The sequence below is a fragment of the Somniosus microcephalus genome, chromosome 11 (assembly GCF_052327205.1).
Source record: "Somniosus microcephalus isolate GS21.2 chromosome 11, FLI_Smic_1.0, whole genome shotgun sequence".
NCBI lineage: Eukaryota > Metazoa > Chordata > Chondrichthyes > Squaliformes > Somniosidae > Somniosus > Somniosus microcephalus.
Genome location: NC_140997.1, coordinates 211574573 through 211599187, shown reverse-complemented (window position 1 = coordinate 211599187; position 24615 = coordinate 211574573). Strand labels below are relative to the sequence as shown.

Genomic DNA, 24615 nt, shown 5'->3' with positions numbered 1-24615 from the left:
CGTGTCTGCAGTGTGTACCATCTACAAGATGCACTGCAGCAACTCGCCAAAGCTCCTTCAACAGCACTTCCCAAACCCGCGACCTCTACCACCTAGAAGGACAAGGGCAGGAGGTGCATGGGAACACCACCACCTCCAAGTTCACCTTCAAGTCCAGCAACATCCTGACTTGGAAATATATTGCCGTTCCTTCATCGTCGCTGGGTCAAAATCCCGGAACTCCCTCCCCGACTTGGAGGGGAACTTGGAGGTGGTGGTGGTGTTCCCATACCTAACAGCACTGTGGGAGAACCTTCACCACATGGACTGCAGCGATGCTGGCCTTGCCAACGATGCCCACATCACATGAATTATTTTTTTTTTTAAAGTCACACACCAACCAATGTTCCCTGTAAACTGCGTGGCCACGCATCCAAAAACATCAGGGGGAACATTGACATCAACGTGGTTGGCTCTTAACGACCTTCTGAAGTGGCTTCGCGAGCCATTCAGTTGTATCAAACTGCTATATAGAAAATTGCAGTGGCTGAAGAAGGTGGCTCAGCAGCACCTTCGCTGGGCAACAAGGGATGGACAATAAATGCCAGCCCTGCCAACGATGTACACCACCCCCCGGGAATGAATAAAAGAAAAACTTCAAGCAGCATCAGCTTTAAATGTTTGCAGCAATTCAACAACTAACAAACTCCAGAGTAACAGGAACACAACTAACTGTTTAAAATGTTATTTTTAAGTTGTCATCTGTACATACTTAAGACAACTGATTGAACACATCAAGTCGACCACATACAGCCTCCTGAGAAAGCAGCTGCAAGGATACAACTAACCTCCTCCATGTAAACCAACAGCTGCATTCTCCTTCGGGATTCAACAGCTGTGAGCTAAACAAAAAAATGCATATGTAGGGGGCTCAAAAATGCATGTGTATGGCCTCAACAGGAAAGGATAAAGGGCTAACATGCCTTAATGTAATCTCCGACCCAATGAGAACACACTTCCCGTCACAGGAGATGAACTGTCCAATGCATACAAAGACATCCAGATATACATTATAGCATTTAAGAACTGAACTCCGCTAGAGCTTACATTCAGAGCAGCTGGAGAATAACTAGGCTAAAGGAAGCATTAAATCTTAAGGAGGATGAAATTACTTTGTTTTAAAGCTAATACATGTACTAAGTGTGAATTAACGTGGAGCCATTTTTGGCATTAGTAGAGTATTAGCACATTTTTACCCAACTCCCAAAATTCCTCCAGGAACCAAACCAGTTCAAAGCATGTTCACACACAGGCACTGCATTGTTTTTTTTTCTGGCTGGTTGAGAGCTTAATAAGTGCCAATTACACATGAACTTGCAAGTATTCCAATGTTTGTCTTCTAGTCCAGATCATATTAATGACACCAGCTCTAAAGGTTGTGTCAAGGCAGCAGAGAAGGTTGACACAGAGCTCCAGCAGCAACCAAAACATGCAATATTGTAAACAGCAACTCGATGGTTTTAGCCTACGCAGTAGCGTGGGTGTATCGCCAAGTTTTTCTTTGCTGCACACGTTGGAGGAGGAGGATAATTAGCAAAAGCGGATCAGGGAAGTCCAAGGACGTGGAAGGAGAATCACCAGGATCCACGACCACTCCAGCCACCATGCCTGCCACCGCCAAAAGATCTGCCACAGCCTCACTGAGGAGCAAAGTAGGAGGAGGCTATATCTTGCCGAGGAAGACCATACATGAATTGTGACATCTGCTGAACATGCAATAAGGAACTACATCAATACTGTGCTGCTAGCAACGGTAAAAATGATAACGGCCTTCAACTTTTTTTAGCCACAGGCTCTTTCTAGACAATGGTGGGAATCTTGTTAATGATCCGGTAGTTTGCAGTTAATCGTTGCATTATCCAGGTCACAAATACCCTGTTTTGACATGCCTTAAAATGGATACCAGCGGGTGGCAGCATCAGAAAAGATCAATGGGGTTTTCCAAAAGAGGTGGCATGCTCAGGGTACAGGCCACCATTGATACAACCATGTGGCCATTCAGAAACCTCTGCAACATCCCATGGCATTCATCAACAGAAAGGATACTATGCAATAGGATGACCTCCAACCACCGGCAAATAATTATGCATGTGAATGCAGAGTTTCCAAGCAGTGCCCATGATGCCCATATTTTAAGGAAATTATTGAATATTCCCACTTATTGGCAAGTTAGACAGTTGGCTCCTCAGTTATTAGTTACCCACTCAATAAATGGTACTTGATGCCACTGTGCAATTCCCATACCCCCAGCAATGACCATAAAGCAATACACATTTGACAAACAGGAAAATAATCAGGCAGACATTTGGTGTGTTGAAGTCATCATTCCGATGTTTGTACTTCACTGGGGGATGCTCTCCAAACTGCCTGAGCGAGCTGGCAAAACAATACCGCTGTGCTGCATACTGCACAACATGGTCATCAAACGAGGCTTTCACCTATTGTTTTCAGATGAGCAGCAACATGGAAGAGACAGGAGGAGGAATGAGAGGCAGAGGATGACAAAGAGGAGCAAGGAGGAACTCAGCAGGCACTCAAGGAATCAGCACACGCTGTCTAAGCTCTAACCCAGTAGGTCTTTCCTTTGGGCCTGTCTTTACGTTTCACTGGGTGTTCTTTGTATTTTATGAATCACTGTTCCTCAGCAGTGCTGTTTATGTAGAAACTATTTACTTGGAAAGAAAACAATTGCATTAAACTTTAAAGTAATGTATCTTTATTACCATAACAGTGAAGGGGTTGTGTATGTTTAACAGTTAGTGTAATGTGCCTCTGTGCCCACCTCTTGTGGTACATAAACTAGTGCACTGTTATAATTTCCTGTGTGATGTGCACCTGGAAGCAATAGGCTCTTTAATAGACATGCTGTGAACCTGCTTACGATTCAGCTGGTTGTCTACCTCGATATACGACAGACACAGACAATCCTGCTTCTGTGCTTCAATAGCTTGTGGGGGCCTGTTTGCTTTTGGGGGCTTCACCGGTCACTTGTCAATAACCAACTGCAGACATGAGACTGGTGGCAGCTCGAGATGTGGTGATGGCAGAGTGCTGTGCTGTGGTTTGCTGTTGAATCATACAATCATACAGCATAGAAGGAGGCCATTCGGCTCATCGTGCCTGTGCTGGCTCTCTGAAAGAGCTACCAGTTAGTCCCACCCCACCCTGCTCTTTCCCCATAGCCTGATAATCTGATAGTTACATAATCTGCCAGTTACCCCTAAGCTCAGTTGACAGATTTCTGAAAGCTTCGGACCTTGGAGGGAAGAACATAAATGCCACAGAGCCTTCCCAAGGAATTCATGAACCGTTTTGGTGTACAGAGATAAGGTGCATTTACCAGAGCAAAGTTAGTTATTTTCCTTATAGGTTTAGTAGAGGTGCTCACAATTAGGAAGGGAGTAGATAGGGAGAAACTGATTCCACTGGCAGGAAGGTCAGTGACCAAAGGACACAAATTTAAGATAATTGGCAAAAGAACCAGAGGGGCAGATGAGGAGAAAGTCCTGTACGCAACGAGCTTTTATGATCTGGAATGCACTACCTGAAAGGGTGGTGGAAGCAGAGTCAATGGAAACTTTCAAAACAGAATTCGATATATACCTGCAAAGAAATAATTTGCAGGGCTATGGGGAAAGATCAGGGGAGTGGGACTAACTGGATAGCTCTTTCAAAGAGATGGAACAGGCACGATGGGGTGAATGGCCTCCTCCTGTACTGTATGATTCTATGATTCCATGTTGTTGGTGTGAATCTCACACCATCCTGTTTGCCTGCAACTGATGTAACAAGGAAAAAGAGTATAGGTGTCTTGCTGATATAAAGTACGTTCCATACCTGATCTTTCTTAGTGTAGAATGTTATTTGATAGGATGATCCCTGCATAGTTCCTCTATGAATTCCATCCTTGATTTTATCATATAGGAGCTTCTCCCCAAGAATGATGTGATACTTTACTGAGTCGTCATCCTGTAAAAGAAAGAGCAACAGCTCGTACTGCACAGCCAGGTATCCTCATCTAACGAATAACGGTGCCTTTGTACACTGCCAGATAACCCGACAACAACTGCTGGAAAGCAGAGTTCCAGCTGATGCAGCATTTTACTTTGCCACCATTGGCCATGTGACTTATGCCAATCCTCTCCACGTGCATGCCACTCGGGCAATATTTTAGACAGATGCTCATGTCACATAAGTGCCTGTGTGCCACTTAGCCAACCGTCATGCTCCCAATCAATTGGAAGTATCAAGACAATAGTTATATTCTTGACAATAACCTCAAATGGCGTTAAAAAAAAACAATTCCAGCAGAAGGCGGTGAAGGTAAAATTGTGTACTTGTGTGCTCCTCAAATAGCGACTTACATAAGCCTAGAAATGCCTTTAGCCAATATTAGTGGACGAATGCATAGCGCATTCATACGACATTGCTTTGCCTGCTATTTTAATGGAGGCGCTAATCCGTTTAAAATAAACAGTTTAGTGCTTGCATTAAAATAGCTGACAGAAGAATATCATGTGATACATTAAGTGTTCATTTACAAACAGTCAATTCTAGGCTATAATGTTTTAAATTCAAAAAGTCGTCAATTATAAAACCTTTCACATATGGGTGTTTCATTTTAGGTTCACCACTGGAGAAATATCTGAGCGGAAAGTTTGACTATTTTTTTTTAAACACGTCAGCCCCCTATTCTTGGAATAAATACTCCTGTTAATTTGAAGTCGTTTTTCCGCTGGAAAAGATATTGGCCCGGATTTTGCGGCCAGTGGCAACGGGACGGCGCTCGCCACTGACCTCGAAGAAAGCTGCCCACAAAGATTTAGCAAGCTCTGCGGCTGAGCAGCCAATCAGATTGAAGAATTCTCACAGACAGCAAACCAGGAAGTAAAAAGCACTAATTATCATTCAATTTTTAATCATTTTACAGAAAGCAAAATAAAGATTGGGACATACACATGGGATTAAGGTAGAAGCTGAAATATCATAAACAAACTTTAAAAAAATTAAAATTAAATTTTATTAATTTTAATAATCTGTGGAATTTTTTATCATGGAATGGAGGGAATGACATTCTACGTTTATAAAATTAGTTTTCCAGGGCCAGAGAGGTTGTTCAGCAGTAGTTATGACTTAGTACACCATTAAAAACTCAGTTACACCTCACTCAACAATGCATAACTTTTTCAATGTTTTTTACAGCGAGAATATTGTGTAAAGTGTTGAAGTTCATCTCAAATCACTGTGTTGATTGCATCTGCAAAGACTGCAACAGCGCACCTTGTGGAGGAGCAGGGTATCACCGACAGCAACTTCCGGATTTCCATGTTTAACTGCTCATGTGCGGACGCCAGAGGTTGCTGCAGGTTTTGCACAGTAATGATGGCAAGCACTGACAGTTTCGCCGTCATTACAACTGCAAATTCTGGGCCGTTAATCATCTAGTAGTTTGAATTAAGACATTTAATTTACAAAAGACAGCACAGGCAGCAGTTTCTGCATGATTTCAGAACTAAGCAACTTCAAATTATGAGCAGGCTGTATTCAGTGCATTTACAAACTGCCATTAAAGAATCACAGAATGAATGAATAAGATGAATGGAGATGCCTCGTTACTAACTGGAGAGATGCAAATGTTGGGGATCGCCCAAATAACAGTCCTATCATAGGTCTTGGTTAACATTTGAAAGGTTTGTGTTTGGTGATCTCATTTCAACACAAGGATGCAGTTACACTACCACTTCCATTTAAATGCAAAAAGAGCATTGACACAAAAGTGCCAGTATAACTGGGGAGGCAGGTCAGTCATTTGATTCCCAGGCACACAAAGGCAAGAGAGATGAAACTACCTCCAGCAGGTAGTCTCACGATGCTTGCTGCTTGTAGTGGCTACATAACCATAGCCGGGTGTGGAGCCATATTTTAAAAGGTCCATCTGGCCCTAGAAAATCTAGGAACATTATAAATGCAGTTTTCTATGTTTGAATGCTATGAGAAGTAGATAGATTTCTAGACACAAAAGGCATCAAGGGGTATGGGGAGAGAGCAGGAATATGATATTGAGATAGAGGATCAGCCATGATCATGTTGAATGGCGGAGCAGGCTCGAAGGGCCGAATGGCCTACTCCTGCTCCTACTTTTCTATGTTTCTTCTATGTTTCTATGAGAAAGCAGACATTCAACCTGCTTTCTCATAAGATTAAAAGGTCCAATTGTTGAGTGGAGTTGTGCGCATGCATCTGTGCATGCCTGTGCAGAGCTCCTCTGTTGTAAGAGCACAGTGTCAGGTGCAGTTGACAGTATGGGCAGGATTTTCATTGGGCCGTGGAGGCGGGATTGGAAACGTGTGGGGGGTTAAAATCCCAAAATCGGGGGTCCCGACCCCATCCCGCACCCAACCCGCCTCCATGCCAGTTTCAAAGGAGGCGGGTACCCGCCCTGCACTGGGACCCGCCTCCCTGAGGTGGGAAGGGGATTAGTGCCAATTAACTGCCTGTTAACAGGTAGCTAACAGGCAGTTTTTAGCCTAATCCCTATTTTTAATGTTGAAATGTGGGATTCCCGACAGCTCCAAACCATGCCAAGTTAGAGGAGGCGGACCGTCGGGATGAAAGGCTTGGAGGGGTCGAGATGTCCGGTTTTCAGGTGAGTGATGGGTGCATGAGTACAGAGGTATGTGTGTTTGGTGTGTGTAAAGTGTTTAAAGAAGTTTTACATACCTTTATTAACCTTTACAGCCTTCCTTCCTTCAGGTCTCAGGAGTCCTTCATCTCACCGGCACAGAAAGCAGAATGGCTGCAAGCTGTCAAAAATTGCAGCATTCAGCTTTCTGTTCCGGGGAGATCTCTAAATCATCCTGACAGGAAGGAATTAATTTGGAATACAGATTGTCAGTGTTTGGCAGCTTCAAACAGCTGTGAAATGCTGATATTTCATCTGTCAAAAGGTCTTGACAGATGAAATATCAATCTGTGAATCACCTGTTGCCGGGTGGCCCTTAATTGGCCTGCTGAACCTGCTGGGCGGGCTCAACAAGGTCAATCAAGTCTAAATCGTGTGGGTTGGCTAGAACTCGATGGAGGTGGGACTACAACCCCGAAAGTTGTAGTCCCGTCTCCTACCCGACTCCTCAATGAAAACCCAGCCCTATGACTCAGATCTGCTGATTGAGCATTGCACTTTAGAGATGCCCATCTAAGAAAAGTGAACCCTACATAATGAGATTATTGCGAAAGATACTGGGTGGAATTTTAGGCCAACTGCCTGGCAGAAACCGGGGCGGAAGCAGCCCAAAAATGGTGAGGAATGACCTAAACCCCCATGGCCATGGTAATGGTCCCCGGGGCCTATCGCTGGGTGGCTGAGTCAGGTGGGATTCTCATTTAAAATGTTAATTGGGGTCCTATGACATACCTCCTATTGTCATTTTTGGTCTGAACTGGGGAGAGCCTGCACCATACACACTCCGACCAGTGTCAGCTGGCGACCCGACCGAAGAGGATCCCCAAAGGTAAGTTCCTCTTAATTTTTGTGAGGCCAGGAGGCTTCAGGATGCCAGCCCAGGCCACTGACGCTCCGGCTCCCCCTCCCCATTGCCCCAGAGATCGGGGGGGGGCCACCCTTCTTACCTACCTCGTTGCGGCCCAGATGCCAGCCAAGAAGCCGGATATTACAGTGGCCTGGAGCTGGCGGGCTGCCCCAGGGCGCTCGATCTCTGGCTGCAGCCTACAAGGCCCAAAGGTAATGAGGCCCGGCCCTCAAAATGGACTGGGAATACTGGGCGGCCAGCCAGGCCAGCGCATTTTGCCGGCCAGCAGCCCTAAGTCCACTTGGGGGGAAAATCCACCCCACTGAGTCACGGTGGAAACAGGAATCATACCAGCTGTTCAATCTGCTCAGCTCTGCAGTACTCTTCAAGCGTTGCATCATCCGGCATTAATACAGTGTACTGTTCGGACGATTCTATCTCATCAATTAAATGGTATTGCTAAAGGAAAAACAGAACAAAATCAAGAATTATTACCTGCCGTTCCATTAAAATGAAGGTTAAATACGACTCCTATACTGTAGCACAAACCAAGCTTTCCCGCTGCAAACCTTTTATTTGGAAGTGGGCACTTTGTCAACGATAATTTCTCATTTTGAAATTGCACCTAGGTTAGATTCCTGATCTGTGCAGCTAGCCGATCCTAACTGGGGTGGCGGTAGGGTTGTTATAATTGATGTCAGGTCCCCAGGGTTAGGGAGGGAAAAATTAGCTCAAGGTTCAGTGACTCCTGTGGGTGTTGTATAGGCATTGAATCACCACAGGTCTGTGCTGAGTTGTGATGCCTCCCGTGTTTGAGTGGCCGACCAGCACTCAACATAAAGTTTACACACTTTAGTGGCACTGCCTCAAGTGTGTAGTGAGAGAAAGTTTACAGTGTCTGGGGAAGGTCCTGTAAATTCAATGTCTTCAGTGGGCTAGGGGCACATCTTAGGTGCCCAAACCCACCCCCCTTCAAAGAAGAGACCAGAAAATCCAGCCGAAGAGTCCCAGGCTTGGCGGTGGGTGCTGGGTACCCACCTGTAGGTGCCCCCAGGGCCCTCTTACAAAGGAGGACTCTTCTAAAAATGTTTTAAAAATTGCAAGGACTCTGCATGATATACCCTTACCTGAAATTACCCCAAGCCTAAATGCCTCACACTGTGTTTATCCATATGGAAGGAGATGTGCTACACCAGGGCCTGTGCCCTCAACGTTTCATGATCAGCCTCCACTCCACTTATTCCATCTAAGGTCCTAATTCCTTTATACATCTTTGTGTAAACTAGTCCCTCCGATGCTTTCAGCCAAATCATTGATAAAGATAGCAAACAGCAATAGTCTGACTATGGATCCCTACACGACTCCCTGAGGTAGATTTTCAACTTGCCATCTGGGCATAAAACTGGTGTTGCGGATCGGACGTTTGTTATAGAAACGCACTTACTTTCATTTCCACTGAAGTCGAGCGGTCTCTATAACAGGCTACAACACCAGTTTTACACCCGCATGACGTTGAAAATCTACCCTCCCCCCTCCCCCCACCCTCTGCTCAGTGACTGGACCCCACACAGAGCCACTATCATTAATAACTACCCTCAGCCTACAGGCATACAGTCAATTTGGTGCTCAGCTTAAAACCTATCCACCAATACCACAGGATGTAATCTTACTTAACAGCTTTCTGCGCAGAATTTTATTGAATACTTTTGGGAAATCGAAACACACAATATCTACCAGGCTGCCATCATCAATCAACCTCATGACCTCTTCAAAAAATTCCAAAGGCCTTTTTCGGATTTCCTAATGACCGTTTTTTTTAAGTGACATTCAGCACGTCTCTAATAATTCCTTTCAGCAACTTACCTACAACTGAAGTCAAACTAACAGGCCTACAGGTTCTGACTTACTCTCTTTCTTAAATATAGGCACAGGGGTTTCTCTCTAGTCCATGGGGACAATCCCAGGCCTCAACAAGCTGTTAAAATATATGAACCAGAAGCTTTCATAATATAGCCTTCGTTTCTTTTAGTACTCTAGGGTGAATACAATCAGGGCCAGCAGCCCGATTTACTTTAAGAGCCCTGATCCTAGCCAAGGTTATAGCGACCCTGCTGGAAAGAATGTATCTGGTACATAGAAAGTTTTAGCAAAGATGGAGGCCATTTACCCATTCCTGCCTGCATTAAATTTAGATCTTTCTCAGAGACTGATTTTGCATAGTCCCAGTTTCCTGCTTTCTCCATGTGTCCTTTTACATTCTTCTATTTTAATTAATTATTCAGCAGCTTCTTGAAGACTATAGAATGAGGACAGGATGAGAAGGCTGGTACCAACTGTGGAACTGCAGGAACGTGCACGTTTACAGGATGAGAAAATTGGGAAAAGGGACCCCAAGATTCAGTAACTATTGATTACCAAAGAACAGGCCTGTAGGCCAAACCCACAACTTCTCAAGTGTATTGTGCAAATGCTGCTATTTTAACTAAAATCAAGCGTTGATACATTTTATAAACATTATGTGAAAAACGATGTACTGCTATAAATCAATATGAACCCCAATTCAGATAAGACTCTTTTCTGCTATAAAACAGTAAGTCAATGCTATATTTTTTAGCTGTACCTGTAATAAGTGTTTGAAACGAGAGTACTGAGGCAGCTGTTCTAGAAGATCCAGCAAACCAGGTAGAAGTGGTGGTAAATCTTCCAAAGGAGGCAACATAATCTAAATATAAAAAGGTGCAATAAATTAAACAAAGCAGCTCTGAAAAAAATCACCTATGTTTTGTAAGAGTTTTATAATGGGCCGTATTTTGCGACCCCCACGGGTGCGTACGAGGTGCACACGTGCCCGTAGGGGCTGCGCAAGTTCCGGGTTCAGGCACGCGAAGCGCATGCGCGAAAACCCGGAACTTGCGATCTGTCAAGAATCCTCTTGACAGCTCCTCCGCATCCCCGGGAGAAGGGCCTCCGCGGGCGGAGAGTTGTGCTATTTGCCCAACTTCCGCCTGCTGAATGCCCGTGAAATTCTTACGCCTGGTAAAAGTGGTAAGGCCGGCTTTTACCAGCATAAGAGTTTTAAAAAATAGAAAAATAAAATGTTATCACTCATTTATACATCAAAAACCCTGTCCAATAAGGTAAGTTTATTTTTAGCCCCATTAAAACATATACATTTTTTTCATAAAATTAAATTTTCGATTAAAATGTTTAAATTAAATGGCATTTTAATTAATTTTAAATATGTACTTTTTTAAAATGTATTTCATGTGTTTGTGTATTTTTTAAGTGATTCCCCATTCATACTTTTGACAGTTCCGTACGGACGTAACAAGTATGAATGGGAATTCCCTTCTTTTATTGGTTGGACCGGCCCACATGATCCCAGGGGCACTTGCGAACCGCTTGCACCCCTGGGATACATACCCGGAGAGGCCCAGGATTGCAAGTCTCCGTACCTCCCGGGCCACCAGGTAAATGCGTAGATTTTTTTACAGGTCGGAGGCACCTGCCCGCGAGAAGCCTCCGATCGCAAACTTTGGGCCAATATATTAGTGGAAAACACATGTTACACTGTGTAAATACACACCACAAGTAATGACAATTAACATTACTTAGAGTCACATAGTGCTGAATCTTAACTCCCAAAAACAGGTGGGTTGGGGTCAGGTCAGAGGTTAAAATTCAAAAAATCTGAAACAGGAACCTAACCAGCCTCGAACCCGTCCACTTCTGGTTTTAATTAAAAAAAGACTTGCATTTATATAGCGCCTTTCACGACCACCGGACAGCTTAATGTGCTTTACAGTCAATGAAGTACTTTTGAAGTGGAGTCGCTGTTGTAATGTGGGAAACGCGGCGGCAGCCAATTTGTGCACAGCAAGGACCCACAAACAGCAATGTGATAATGACCAGATAATCTGTTTTTTGTTATGTTGGTTGAGGGGTAAATATTGGCCAGGACACCGGGGATAACTCCCCTACTCTTCTTCGAAATAGCGCCATGGGATCTCTTACGTCCACCTGAGAGAGCAGACGGGGCCTCGGTTTAACGTCTCAGCCGAAAGACAGCATGGAGGTGGGATGAGGGGCGGATAGCCAATCTGCTCGCAGGAGGTGGGTTGGTTATTTAAATATTATAATGAGGCTGCCCGCCTTCATTTTAACAGTCATTCTATTTTTAACTCATGCCGGCCGGGTTTCCCAGGCCCCGGGAAGCCAACAGTCTAAAACTGCCCATAATTCGAACTTTATTATCAATCTCATTCAGAGAGGCTACAAATAAATCTGGATTGGACAATGTGAATGTCACATTGGTGTAGTCAAGCTCTTTTGAGGTTGGAGTTCAGGGGCATTGTTAGACTACAGCAGAGGGAGCTTCGAGCTGCATCAAATATTCCTGACATGATTTAGCGCAGTCTAAAGAAAGTAGAAAAGGAAGCTGGAAATACTTCTCATTGACTGTGGTGATTTCTCAACAGCAAAATGTGTCATGTCAGGCAAACAAACCACTGGCCCAACAGCGTCTAACGCAGCTCCATTAAGCTGGTTTTAATTAGTCATGCAGTTTTTATGGCAAGTTCAGTCTGTCAGAAAGGAACAATTATATATTTGGCTGCAGAAAGATGTTGAAAATGTGGGGGTGTTTAAACACATAAACGCAAAAAATCTCACAGCTCCCTTCCAATCTTGAATCATATCCTTTTTGAATAGTATTCCGAGATTTTCTTTCAAACGTCACAAATCTCTGAAGATAGCCTTCCATCATTGCAAATCTTTTTATTAATCTTCTGCTAAAGCATTTCCAAGCTAGCTTCGACGGATGACTTAAAAAGCCGTCCTTCTCATGAGATTAATACGCAGGTTCTATTTTAAATCATACAAAGCTAATAACACTTTCGCATGAAATGGTGAAGAATGTACCTTATCAATAATATGGATGTACCCATTCACTGCTGGGATATTGGGAGTAACAATTCTTGCCCCACCAATGGTCAGAGTCTGAAAAAGAGAAGTTAAAGTAAACTGTTCAATTACTTTTTACAATTCAATGATGGTAAATTCGATCAGATTAGATAATTCCCCTCCAATATGTAAAGAAATTGAAAATATGAAATCATTTATATGTACACCCATTGTGGAATAATTTTAGTTTGAAATTCTTGTTATATGAATGCTATATACAGTAGTTAGGTCTCATAGTAGGGCTGATCATCCTGTCCCATCGCACTGCCAGTGTAACTGAATTGCTGCATGCACACAGCAACATTTTGCCAACACAACTGACTTTGCATGATTTGATGTGGTGAGCTCCTTATACTAATGCATACCCTATTCACATGAGTCAGGTGCAGAGAGCAAACTGCATGCAGGGCAGGATATCTGCTGAGCCAGCAGCTCTTAAAGGGTTGTTAACATTTAAAGGGGAGCTGCACTGAAGAACGGCTAGAAAGTTTTGGTGACCAGGGAGAATGGGCCCCTCAGAAGGAGTAGGAACAGGAACAGGACAGTTCCATTTGAAAATAATATCCTCAAAGTATTGATCCAGGAGGTGCAGCAAAAAATGGTTACCCACTGAAAGGGGAAAAGTAAAGAGTAAAGTTAGTGTAGTGTTGCATGACGGGGGCTTGGTTCTATACAGACAATGTTCAAGGAGAGCAGGGTGCAACATTGCCAGACATAATCATGGGACTAACCACAGGACTGCAAGCGCTGCAAGAAACTAAAAATGTTCTGATCAACAGACCTGGCGAAAGAGCTGATGTTGCAAGATAACCTATCTGTGCAGACGGGTAACCGCAACAGGAACCACATGACATAGGCAGCTAACGATGAGTCGGGCCACAATAGACACGGAGTTAACAATTCTCAAAATTAGGGCAAGGGTGCGCTGATAGCCACCTGGTAGTAACAGGAACTGGGACAAACAATGTTGTAACATAGAATGTTTGAAAAAAGAGGCGGGAACAATGTATAACGCACCATTTGGATGTATAAATATCTGACAACTGTTGTAACAATTTGGAGAAGCTTGGCTAAGACAGAAGCAGGCTGTCTCCCCACGCGTGCGAAATAAAGACTGCTTGAACTCTCGATATCAGACTTGTGTTGAGTATTTACAATTACTCCATAACAATTGGCATAGTCGGCAGGATCTCAAGCGGACGGCAGACACCAGCAGACAGAAACATGTCAACCGCATCAGTACGTTTGAAATTACCACACATAGTTAAGACAAAGTAAACGTGTGCTACGTGTCGGCTGCCCAAGAGATCCGAATCTGCAGGTCTGAACGAGACTTCACGCAGTCTACGGATAACAACCCCAGGTGAAATGACTCTTACTAATAGTGTGTTATCTAGATTGAATCGGTAACGGAGCGTAACGGTGCGAGGTCGATATAAGTTATAAGTATCCGTCTCACTCGGGAGGAGTCTTGGGAAAAGAGAGATACCTCTGACAACAAATTAAATTAGTAACGTAGAGAAATGGATTGGGGACCAGAAGGGTCCCTGACTGAATATGTGGCCAAAAAGAATAGGAAAATGATAACCAACATGCTAACAGATAAATGGGATCCCAATGCTGTCCCCGCCAAACAAAAAGAATGGTGGGAAGGCGAAAAGAAAAACAAAGAGAAGGCAGTGATAATAATAATCTGATCGTATTGCGAATTAAGTAAGAGAGCTAATGAATTCATAACAGCCCAGAAAAAGGAAAAATGCGCAAGCGCAACGACACCAACAGCGTCAGTAGTGGTAGCTAATGACAACGACCGATCTATAGACTGGGGAGACTTAGGACGGAAAGCAACCAAATATGAAAGAGAAAGAGAAGGCGGGCGGAATACCCCACCCCCATACAGGGAGGATGACACCGGGGCATCAGGAACCACCCCCCAAAAAGCCCTAGACCAATGGCCCCTATAAAGGTAGAGTTTACACCCAGATTGCCCGGGCAGCCCAATGGTAACCCACGCATAGCAGCGGGACAAGATAGAATCAGGACCACCTATGTACCCTTTTCCCCAAGCAAAGAACTAAAATTACTAGACCGACTCCCCGAATTAAGGGTGAGTACGAGCAAAAATGCCAGGAGATATATGGGAACTATTACCACAGAATTACAAAGATGGCACATGGTGCCTGGACATGTCACCCACCCCGGCACAGCGAGAAGCAGAGTACATAGCCTTTAAAGATGCAGTGTCCCTCGTGATGGGCGCAGTCCCCATAAACTGGGGAATAATAATGGAGGTAACACAGAACAAAGGAGAATCGGCTAGTGAATATGGGGAAAGGAAATTCCAGAGCTTCCAAGAACATTCAGGAATAGTGGCAGGCCTTACCCGAGACAATACAGCTTTTCTAAAAATGTTTAAGGAAGGGTTAAGCCCCGCTCACCAAGCCATTCTGAAAACTGGACAACTGGCCTGACCCCATACGAACTAACGACTGGACGCGCCATGTGCCTGCCCGAAGGACTCTCTACAGGAAGCGCAGAGTTAGGGCCAGTCAGGGATCGAATTAAAAACTATGTTAAGTCCCTAGACGAACAACTCAAGGCCTTGCGGGAGGAGGTAAGGGAACAACAGGCCATTAGAGACCAGGAGAACAAATTGGCCGAGCTAACGGAACCTCTACCAAGGGTAGGGAACACGGTAATGGTCCAGGCACTGCCAGGGTGACCCAGGTTCGCCCCGCGGTGGACCGGACCCTATGAAGTAATAATGACCAGTGATATGTGTGCATGTGTGGATATGAATGGTAACATAAGAACATAAGAACATAAGAAATAGGAGCAGGAGTAGGCCAATCGGCCCCTCGAGCCTGCTCCGCCATTCAATAAGATCATGGCTGATCTGATCCTAACCGCCAATCTACTATCACAGAACCATCTCCTGAATCTAACAGAATTAGACACACGAAATAGGAGCAGGATCAGGCTACACGGCCCCTGGGCCCACTCCGCTACCCACAGGGCCATGTCCGATCCGAACCTAGACTCATGTCCAAATTCCTGCCCGCTCCCCATAACCCTTAATTCCCTTTACTTCTAGGAAACTGTCTATTTCTGTTTTAAATTTATGTAATGATGTAGCTTCTACAGCTTTTTGGGGCAGCATATTCCATGGACCTACCACCCTCTGAGTGAAGTAGTTCCTCCTCATCTCAGTTTTGAAAGAGCAGCCCCTTATTCTAAGACTATGCCCCCTAGTTCTAGTTTCACCCATCATCGGGAACATCCTCCCCGCATCCACCCGATCCAACCCCTTCACAATCGTATATGTTTCAATAAGATCGCCTCTCATTCTTCTGAACTCCAATGAGTAGAGTCCCAATCTACTCAACCTGTCCTCATACGTCCATCCCCTCATCCCCAGGATTAACCGAGTGAACCTTCTTTGTACTGACTCGAGAGCAAGTATGTCTTTTCTTAAGTATGGACACCAAAACTGTATGCAGTATTCCAGGTGCGGTCTCACCAATACCTTGTACAACTGAAGCAATACCTCCCTATTTTTATATTCTATCCCCCTAGCAATGAAAGCCAACATTCCATTGGCCTTCTTAATCACTTGCTGCACCTGCATACTAACCTTTTGAGTTTCGTGCACCGGGACTCCCAGATCCCTTTGTACTTCAGTACTTTCCAGTTTCTTGCCATTAAGATAATAACTTGCTCTACGATTTTTCCTGCCGAAGTGCATGACCTCACACTTTCCAGTATTGTATTCCATCTGCCAAATCTCTGCCCACTTACTTAGCCTGTCTATGTCCTCTTGCAGGTTTTTTATGTCCTCCTCACTCACTACTTTCCCTCCCATCTTAGTATCATCTGCAAACTTTGATATGTTACACTTGGTCCCCTCCTCCAAATCGTTAATATAGATTGTAAAGAGTTGGGGACCCAGCACTGACCCCTGCGGAACACCACTAGTTACTGATTGCCAGTCTGAGAATGAACCATTTATCCCAACTCTCTGCCTTCTGTTAGATAGCCAATCTTCTATCCATGCCAGAATATTACCCCCAATCCCGTGATTTTTTATCTTAAGCAATAATCTTTTGTGTGGCACCTTGTCAAATGCCTTTTGGAAGTCTAAATACACTACGTCCACTGGTTCCCCTTTATCCACCCTATATGTTACTTCCTCAAAGAACTCCAGCAAATTTGTCAAACATGACTTCCCCTTCATAAAACCATGCTGACTTTGTCCTATTAAATTATGATTATCCAAATGTCCTGTTACTGTCTCCTTAATAATGGACTCCAAAATTTTACCTACCACAGATGTTAGGCTAACCGGTCTATAGTTTCCAGCCTTCTGTCTACTGCCCTTTTTAAATAAGGGTGTTACATTAGCAGTTTTCCAGTCTGCCGGGACCTTTGCTGAGTCCAGGGAGTTTTGGAAAATTATTACCAATGCATCCACAATCCCTACCGCCACTTCCCTCAAGACCCTAGGATGTAAGCCATCAGGTCCAGGTGATTTATCTGCCTTGAGTCCCATTATTTTACCGAGTACCACTTCCTTAGTGATTTTGATCGTGTTTAGCTCCTCCCCCCCATAGCCCCCTGTTTGTCCAGTGTTGGGATATTCTTAGTGTCTTCTACTGTAAAGACTGATACAAAATATTCATTCAGTGTTTTTGCCATCTCCATATTTCCCACCATTAATTTCCCGGTCTCATCCTCTAAGGGACCAACATTTACTTTAGCCACCCTTTTTCTTTTTATATAACGATAAAAACTCTTACTATCTGTTTTTATATTTTTTGCTAATTTACTTTCATAATCTATCTTCCCTTTCTTAATCAATCTTTTTGTTATTTTTTGCTGTCTTTTAAAGTTTTCCCAATCCTCTATCCTCCCATTAGATTTGGCTACCTTATATGCCGTTGTTTTTAGTCGAATACTATCCTTAATTTCTTTACTTAGCCACGGATGGCTGTCTTTTCTTTTACACCCTTTTTTTCTCAGTGGAATATATATTTTTTGGAAGTTGTAAAATAACTCCTTAAATGTACACCACTGATCATGTATCGTCTTACCCTTTAATCTATTTTCCCAATCCACTCTACTCAATTCCACTCTCATACCTTCATAGTCTCCTTTATTCAAGCTTAGCATGCTTGTTTGAGATCCAACCTTCTCACCCTCTAATTGAATATGGAATTCAACCATGTTATGGTCACTCATTCCAAAGGGATCCTTTACTAGGACATTTTTAATTAATCCTGTCTCATTACACAGGACCAGATCTAAGGTTGCTTGCCCCCTGGTCGGTTCAGTTACATACTGCTCAAGAAACCCATCCCTAATACACTCAATGAACTCATCCTCAAGGCAGCCCTGCCCAATTTGATTTGTCCAATTAATATGATAGTTAAAATCCCCCATAATTATAGATGTTCCCTTATTACAAGCCTCAACTATTTCCTGATTGATACTCCATCCAACAGAGTTGCAACTGTTCGGAGGCCTATAGGCTACGCCCACTAGTGTTTTTTTCCCCTTATTATTCCTTACCTCCACCCAAACTGTTTCATTATCCTGATCTCTTCCCCTAAAGGGTGGTGGAAACACTGGTCCCAGCTTAAAAAAATAAAATGCATAAGAAACCGCTTTAATAGATGGCAGCTAACCCTTGGTGACGACCAAGACCATATTATATCCCTGCAGGTAGACCGAAACCATGATGCTGCTATACTGGATCCTCGCAAGACTAGTGCTTGCACAGCAGGTCGGAGCTTACCACCAGATAATTTATGGTACCCACCATAACGCAACATGCCAGGGCGGCGAGATAACCACAAAAGTAGGAGTGACGGTGTGCATAGGCTGTACAGAAGGAACCCCTACCCTCACCAGCACCAGATGGAAATTGTGGACTGACGGAGCAAGGCTATGCACTACCAACACCAACTCCACAACCGCCGACAACCACCACCACACCGAAACCCGTGGAATGTCCAAAAACAGTCTCAGGACCAACAGAAGGACTTAGTGGACAACGGCAGAATATTGTATGATAACGTACGCCATGAGCTTGTACCTGTGGTATTGAATTTGTCAACAATATATCTCCCAGCGTGGTGTAGCCCACAAGCCCAACAGTTGCATAAAAACCCTTGTAAAAAATGTTATAGACCAAGCTGCCCAGGCATTGGGAATACGGAGAAAGAGGGTTAGAAGGAAGAGAAGTATGTTAGGAGATGTAGGAACAGTATTTAACACAGGGACATCACTCGTTAATGCCTTAGACATCGAAGCAGTAGACAGGGAACTAGGAAGCCTGAATGAAAAACTGAAACGGGTATTGGAAGCCGACAAATGCTGAGGCGCAACAAGGAAGTCAGCTGGATGAGTAACAAAAAGCTGAAAGACTTGGCCAGTAGCCCGGGCAACATGTCGGCATGTCAATTACGAGGTCTGATCCGAGTATATCCCACAGAAAGAAAACTGTATAACTAACCTCGCACAATATCTCGGGGTGGTTATGATGACCCCGGTAATGACCAAAGACCAAACAGCCTGTACCAAGTAGAAAATATTGGGGTGAATCAGGGAAAGGCCCACGTGAGGTACTACCCGACCCATAGCTACGCCACAAAAAAAAGGAGCCAACGCCTGGCGTAGGGAAAATGTTGGTAGTGATATCCCTGACAGGATGTAAAGAGTATGGAAACGCAGTAATGTGCCCGCACCCAGTAGGGACTGCAGAACAGGTGCAATGTGGATTCAATAAGACCACAAACTGTACTGTGGAAATCACACAGGCTCGGTACGAGCCAACTCGTGTTGCATACCGAGGCAGAGGGGAATACTGTGTGACCACCAATGAAAAACGGTATAATTAAGGACCTCTCATATGCCCAATCTACAAAGCAAGCTTTTGCTTTAACCCCCAAACACCAGCGACAATCGGACACCAGCACTTAGTAGCAATATATAAGAGACAACAAGTGTCCCTCAAGGCCACGGAAGAGATTAAAGGGGACCTGCGAAATTACATAATCCCCGAAGGACCCAAAGTCCCAAAACTCCCAGAACACCTAACTAAGACGGCCGAGAAACTGGGCAAAATGGCCAAACTGTACCACAAGTTACAGGAGGAAATTGAAAAAACTGGGAGGGAAATCAAAACCTTGGGAGATTCCCCATGGTATGAAACAATCTGGAATTGGGGCCTAAGTGTACAAATACACCCTTGGATAAGAATAGCATCTCACCTACTGGTATGCCTACAAGTGATAGTCATGATATACCTGATGTCAAGCTGTTGCCTCAAATTCAGGAAGCAAAAGGAAGAGAGACTGGCTAGAGCTATGAACAAGGCAAAAGATAGGGAACTCACAAATCTATGCCCGTTGTAAGTAAGCAGTATGGCCACCTTGGGGCAACATGGCCAAGGGCCAAAAGGGGGGACCGAAAGGGGAAAATAAAGAATAAAGTTAGTGTAGAGTAGTGTTGCATGACGGGGGCTTGGTTCTATACAGACAATGGTCAAGGAGAGCAGGGACGTAACCACAGGACTGCAAGCGCTGCAAGAAACTAAAAATGTTCTGGTCAACAGACCTGGTGAAAGAACTGATGTTGCAAGATAACCTATCTGTGCAGACGGGTAATCGCAACAGGAATCACATGACTTAGGCAGCTGGTGATGAGTCGGGCCACAATAGACATGGAGTTGACAATTCTCAAAATTAGGGCAAGGGTGCGCTGATAGCCACCTGGTATTAACAGGAACTGGGACAAACAATGTTTTAGAAAAGAGGCGGGAACAATGTATAACACGTCGTTTGGATGTATCAATATCTGACAACTGCTGTAACAATTTGGAGAAGCTTGGCTTAGACAGAAACAGGCTGTCTCCCCACGCGTGCGAATAAAGACTGCTTGAACTCTCGATATCAGACCTGTGTTGAGTATTTAAAATTACTCCACAACACCCATTTGGAGCACAGAAACACCCTCTTTTCACGGGCAATTTCTAAAATTCATAGGTGGAAGTGTTCGGGCAAACTAGGATACACTAAGCAAACTTGCACCGTATAGTATTAGGGAAGATAAAATGAATTAATTTTATTTCAACTGTATTGTGTGAGTTCACTTGGGATGGGGCAGAATAAGGTAGCACCAGAGGAATGGATTGGTATCTGACTGATGGTCTGGACCCCCAACAAAAATGGTAGCTGCTGGGATAAATCATAAATAATAAGTGGCCAATGGGCCACTTCCAAAAATTGTTGCAGAGTTGGTGATGCCAGCAAGCCCGCTAGTGGGTGCCCAGCATCACATTTCCCATCACCCCTCTTCTGGCGAATGCCCTGAATGCACCCATATTGGTGGGGTACCCACCGGGATTACTAAAATCAGTTTGTACTTCCCATTATCCTAGATGCTTTGCAGAATGAGGGATGGAGGTTTCCAGCGGGCGCTCCCTGCCAGGGTCACAATATGAAACAGTTTGGGCCCAAGGTGGAATCCTGACAGGCCTCCAGTTGGAGGACCAGAAAATGGGGTAGAACCCAGTTTTGTTGGATTCTGCCTTGTTAGCACTGCAGCAAAAAATTCAAGTGTAGGGGTTGGGGTGGCGTGGCAGCAGGCGGGGGGGGGGGGGGGGTGGTGGGGTGAATCTTCTGCTCGCCCCCTTTGCCTAGCGGGTGTGCTGAGGGATTTCCCGAGCCATTCCAGGAATTCCGCCCATTACATCCTCGGTAGGTCTTAACGGAACTCTCGCCAGCCGTGAGGCCCCCGGAAAATCCCCTAAACTCTCCCCGACCCAGGTTTGATTTAAGCTGTTTAAAGGCTGCTTCTGTCACCAGCCCAGGAAAGGCCCGGGGTACCTCAGGCAGAGCTGTCTTGGGCTGTTCCATCTTGCAAAGGCTGTTTGGGGCGGGGTGCCACTGAAGCACCCTTGCAGGCTTTGGTGGCCAACCCCCACCATTCAAATGTCTCCACAATTTGGGGTGGGATCTACCTCTTTGGGCATGGGCAACCAGGAATTCCGCTGTGCTGCACTTCCGGAGCAACAGGATTACTGAAATTTCAGGCCCGTTATGTTTTGTAACCAACAAAAGAGGGAATTAATTCTCGCTACTTTACTCCAAAGAACTGTTAACAAATAGTGGTGGTGAGTTATGGCTGTTTATTCATGGAGGTGAAAGACCCGTAGCTGATGAGCGCTACAGACACCAGTGACTTATGAGGGCTTTTGGCACAAGATAGAAAAATCTCAAGGAGCTCATTGCTGGCTAGACTTTTACATGAGTGAAATAACAATCATGTGAGCAGTGAAACCATCAACCACACTCACAAAATAAAACCCTGCAAACTATAAAACTCCTTTATACTGTGTCCTGTTAGTCCATTCGCCTTCAAATGCTGTTCATACAGCTATCGGCATTGATACAAATGGTTGATGAGTAAATACAGACAGATGATCTAAAGGCATTTTATAGCCACATTGGACATAGTCATGCCTACCAGTGGAATATTCCCATTAAGTGAACTATATTCTGATCAGATTCCAAATTCGAACACATTCACATTCACAGTCCAAATTAATCAGTCACCTCTGTAAATGGCAAAACTTCTTTCTATTATCCACCAAAATACATCAATGTAAAAATACAGTTTACCTTTTGGGATATGCTGCACTGCATTACATAAATTCTTTCTTACTGTAATTTTATCATTCAGGAATCCTTGTAAACTTGTTAAGAGGAAACACAGTAGGAGATGGAGGTTGACCCAAGTCAGGACTTAGGAAGTAGTGTGGGAAAGATTCCTGACAAGCACAGTTTCTTGGCAACAATGAAAGGCTGGGAAGGATGCATGGAGAGAAAGGTAAAACTAAACTTTACTGCTGAACAACCACAGCAGAACATCACTCTTCTCTCTTGTATAAATTTATCGATCATGTTAAGTCTTATTGTACTTAAACCTTATACCTCTAATTTACTCATTGTTGATAAAGTAATCTTTTTCCTTAAAAACTTGGTCTCTGAAAATTGTTCTGCTAAATATAAAATGACCAAGGTATGTGGGGAGGTGGGGGGAGGGGGGGACTGGATGATACATTACAGTCTTTCAAGGAAAGAGTTTTCAACTATGTCACACATAAAACATGAAATGCAAAGATCATCTACTTACCCCATTTTCATTCTTGATTGGTAAACTGATTAATATGTTCATAGTTGATATGTTGTGTCCTTCATATTCTTTTAAGTCATCAATGGCAAGTCCACCCATAATAAAATGTGACCTATAGGTACCAAGTGCTAGAATTATAGCAGCTGCAAATTTGCTTGTTTGCTTTGTTTCCCCTTCTGAGACATAGCTGAAAATCACAGCTCCAGAAAGCCCAAAGTACCAGTAACAAGCTTGAAAATAATTAGCGCTAAAATAAAAACTCGGGGAGAAATTCATTATAGCCCCGTTTGGGGTGCTAACTTTTAAAAGTGGAAATAATTAGCGGCAGGCGCTAATGTTTCTCAACTTTTAAAAAATTTGGTTTTGCGCTCCAGGAAGGAAGTGGATCAAGCGCTAAATCAAACGCTCCACTTCCTTCCTGGAGCACAACAGGCAGCAGGAGGGGCGGTAGCTGCACACTGGGACGTGCAGCACTGCCGCGTTGGAAGGCTCCTTCCCTCCCTTAAAGGGAAGGGCCATCGCTGCAGGCTCTGCAAGAAAACGAATCCCCTGATCCCCGACGGTGCCTCCGATCGACGCCGATCAGCCCCAAGCACTCTAACAGAGCGTAGGGCTGATCAAGCGCGGCACCTGAAAAAATAGCAAAAAAAAGCACAGAGTCTTGATGAAACATTTTTCGCCTACCTCGCTGGCAATCCCTTTAACTACCGCTCCCCAAGCGGCCATCTGCGGTGACAACGCCTCCTGCAGCTGCCGGTGTTGACGCCCGGCGATGCTGCAGGGGGCGGAAGTCAAGTTCGCATCCAGGGCGGTAACGGGGCACTGCGCACCGGATGACGTCACAATCTCCGGGGTGCAGGAGATCTTGGCGTTAGGGTTTACCACCGCCGCTAACCTGCAGGGGAAGTTCACGGGTGTCGGTACTCTCGTGTGCCTGGTCGCAAAGCCGGTAGCGCCCCGTTAACGCCCCCCGGAGGTGCAAAAGGAAGGTGCAAAGGAGGCCAATTTCTCCCCCTCAGTACTTTTTTTTACAATACTAGACCAGATCTTGTGCTCTTTGTTGTCTGCTGTGTGTTTTCATTGCATTCGTTTCTTCAGTAAAAGAAAGGAGGATAGAGATATTTAAATTATCTGACCTGATTATGAATGTAAACAGGACTTTGAATAAAGCTGAAATGTTGACTTGGCTACTGTGAATTATTGCTATTAAATCATGCAGTAATCAAATGTCACACAGCTATTTGTTTTACCAGTTCACATCACATTACTGTAACTGATCATTTACTATAGTTATTATATTGCCAGTGAATGCGAGTTCATATTCCTTCCAAGGAAAGTTTTATTATGCTTATTAAAAGCTATAGGCATTTAAAAGTTATATGGTTAAATTACAGTAAGTATACTCCCTCTAATGCTTTGCTGAAAAAGTATTACTTACTAATCCGCAAATTTCAATAACAAATGCTAGTCAGTTTTACAAGGGTAATTGGAAAGTATTTCATCTTGAAAAGCAACACTGATTTTAAATGTATGTGGGTTGTGAATATGGATTTGTGAAGATTAGTCAGTTGCACTAGCACTGTAACTATGTAGATCCATGTCTGTGACATCACAGCATGAATAGACCTATCTCCTTTAGAACAGTGAATCTATTGTTTGAAACATGTCTTCAGTGCACTGGCATAGTCAATCTGTCAACATGGTGCTGTACATTACAAGGCTCGGTCTAATTCATTCAAGTGGGAAACAGCATCAGTTTGAGATGTAGCCACATATAAATTGATGCCCGGCCTTCCCCGGCTCTTTGTTAACAATTCCAGTTGCCACAACTACCTAGTAAATGACAGTTTGAATCAGCTCTGCATACATGAATAGATAGCAGAGCAGT

At 44.2% G+C, this 24615-nt stretch overlaps 1 protein-coding gene across 1 annotated transcript in view; it reads right to left on the bottom strand.

Annotated features, from left to right (window-relative positions):
* stab1 (stabilin 1) overlaps positions 1-24615 on the bottom strand; it is a 298755-nt gene that overhangs the window by 113758 nt on the left and 160382 nt on the right. The window contains exons 30-34 of the mRNA XM_086001826.1: positions 22728-22839; positions 12489-12566; positions 10189-10290; positions 7920-8027; positions 3877-4008 (exon numbers count right to left, since the gene is read on the bottom strand). Of these exons, the coding sequence (XP_085857952.1) occupies positions 3877-4008; positions 7920-8027; positions 10189-10290; positions 12489-12566; positions 22728-22839 (532 nt within the window). The remainder of the gene's footprint in view (positions 1-3876; positions 4009-7919; positions 8028-10188; positions 10291-12488; positions 12567-22727; positions 22840-24615) is intronic.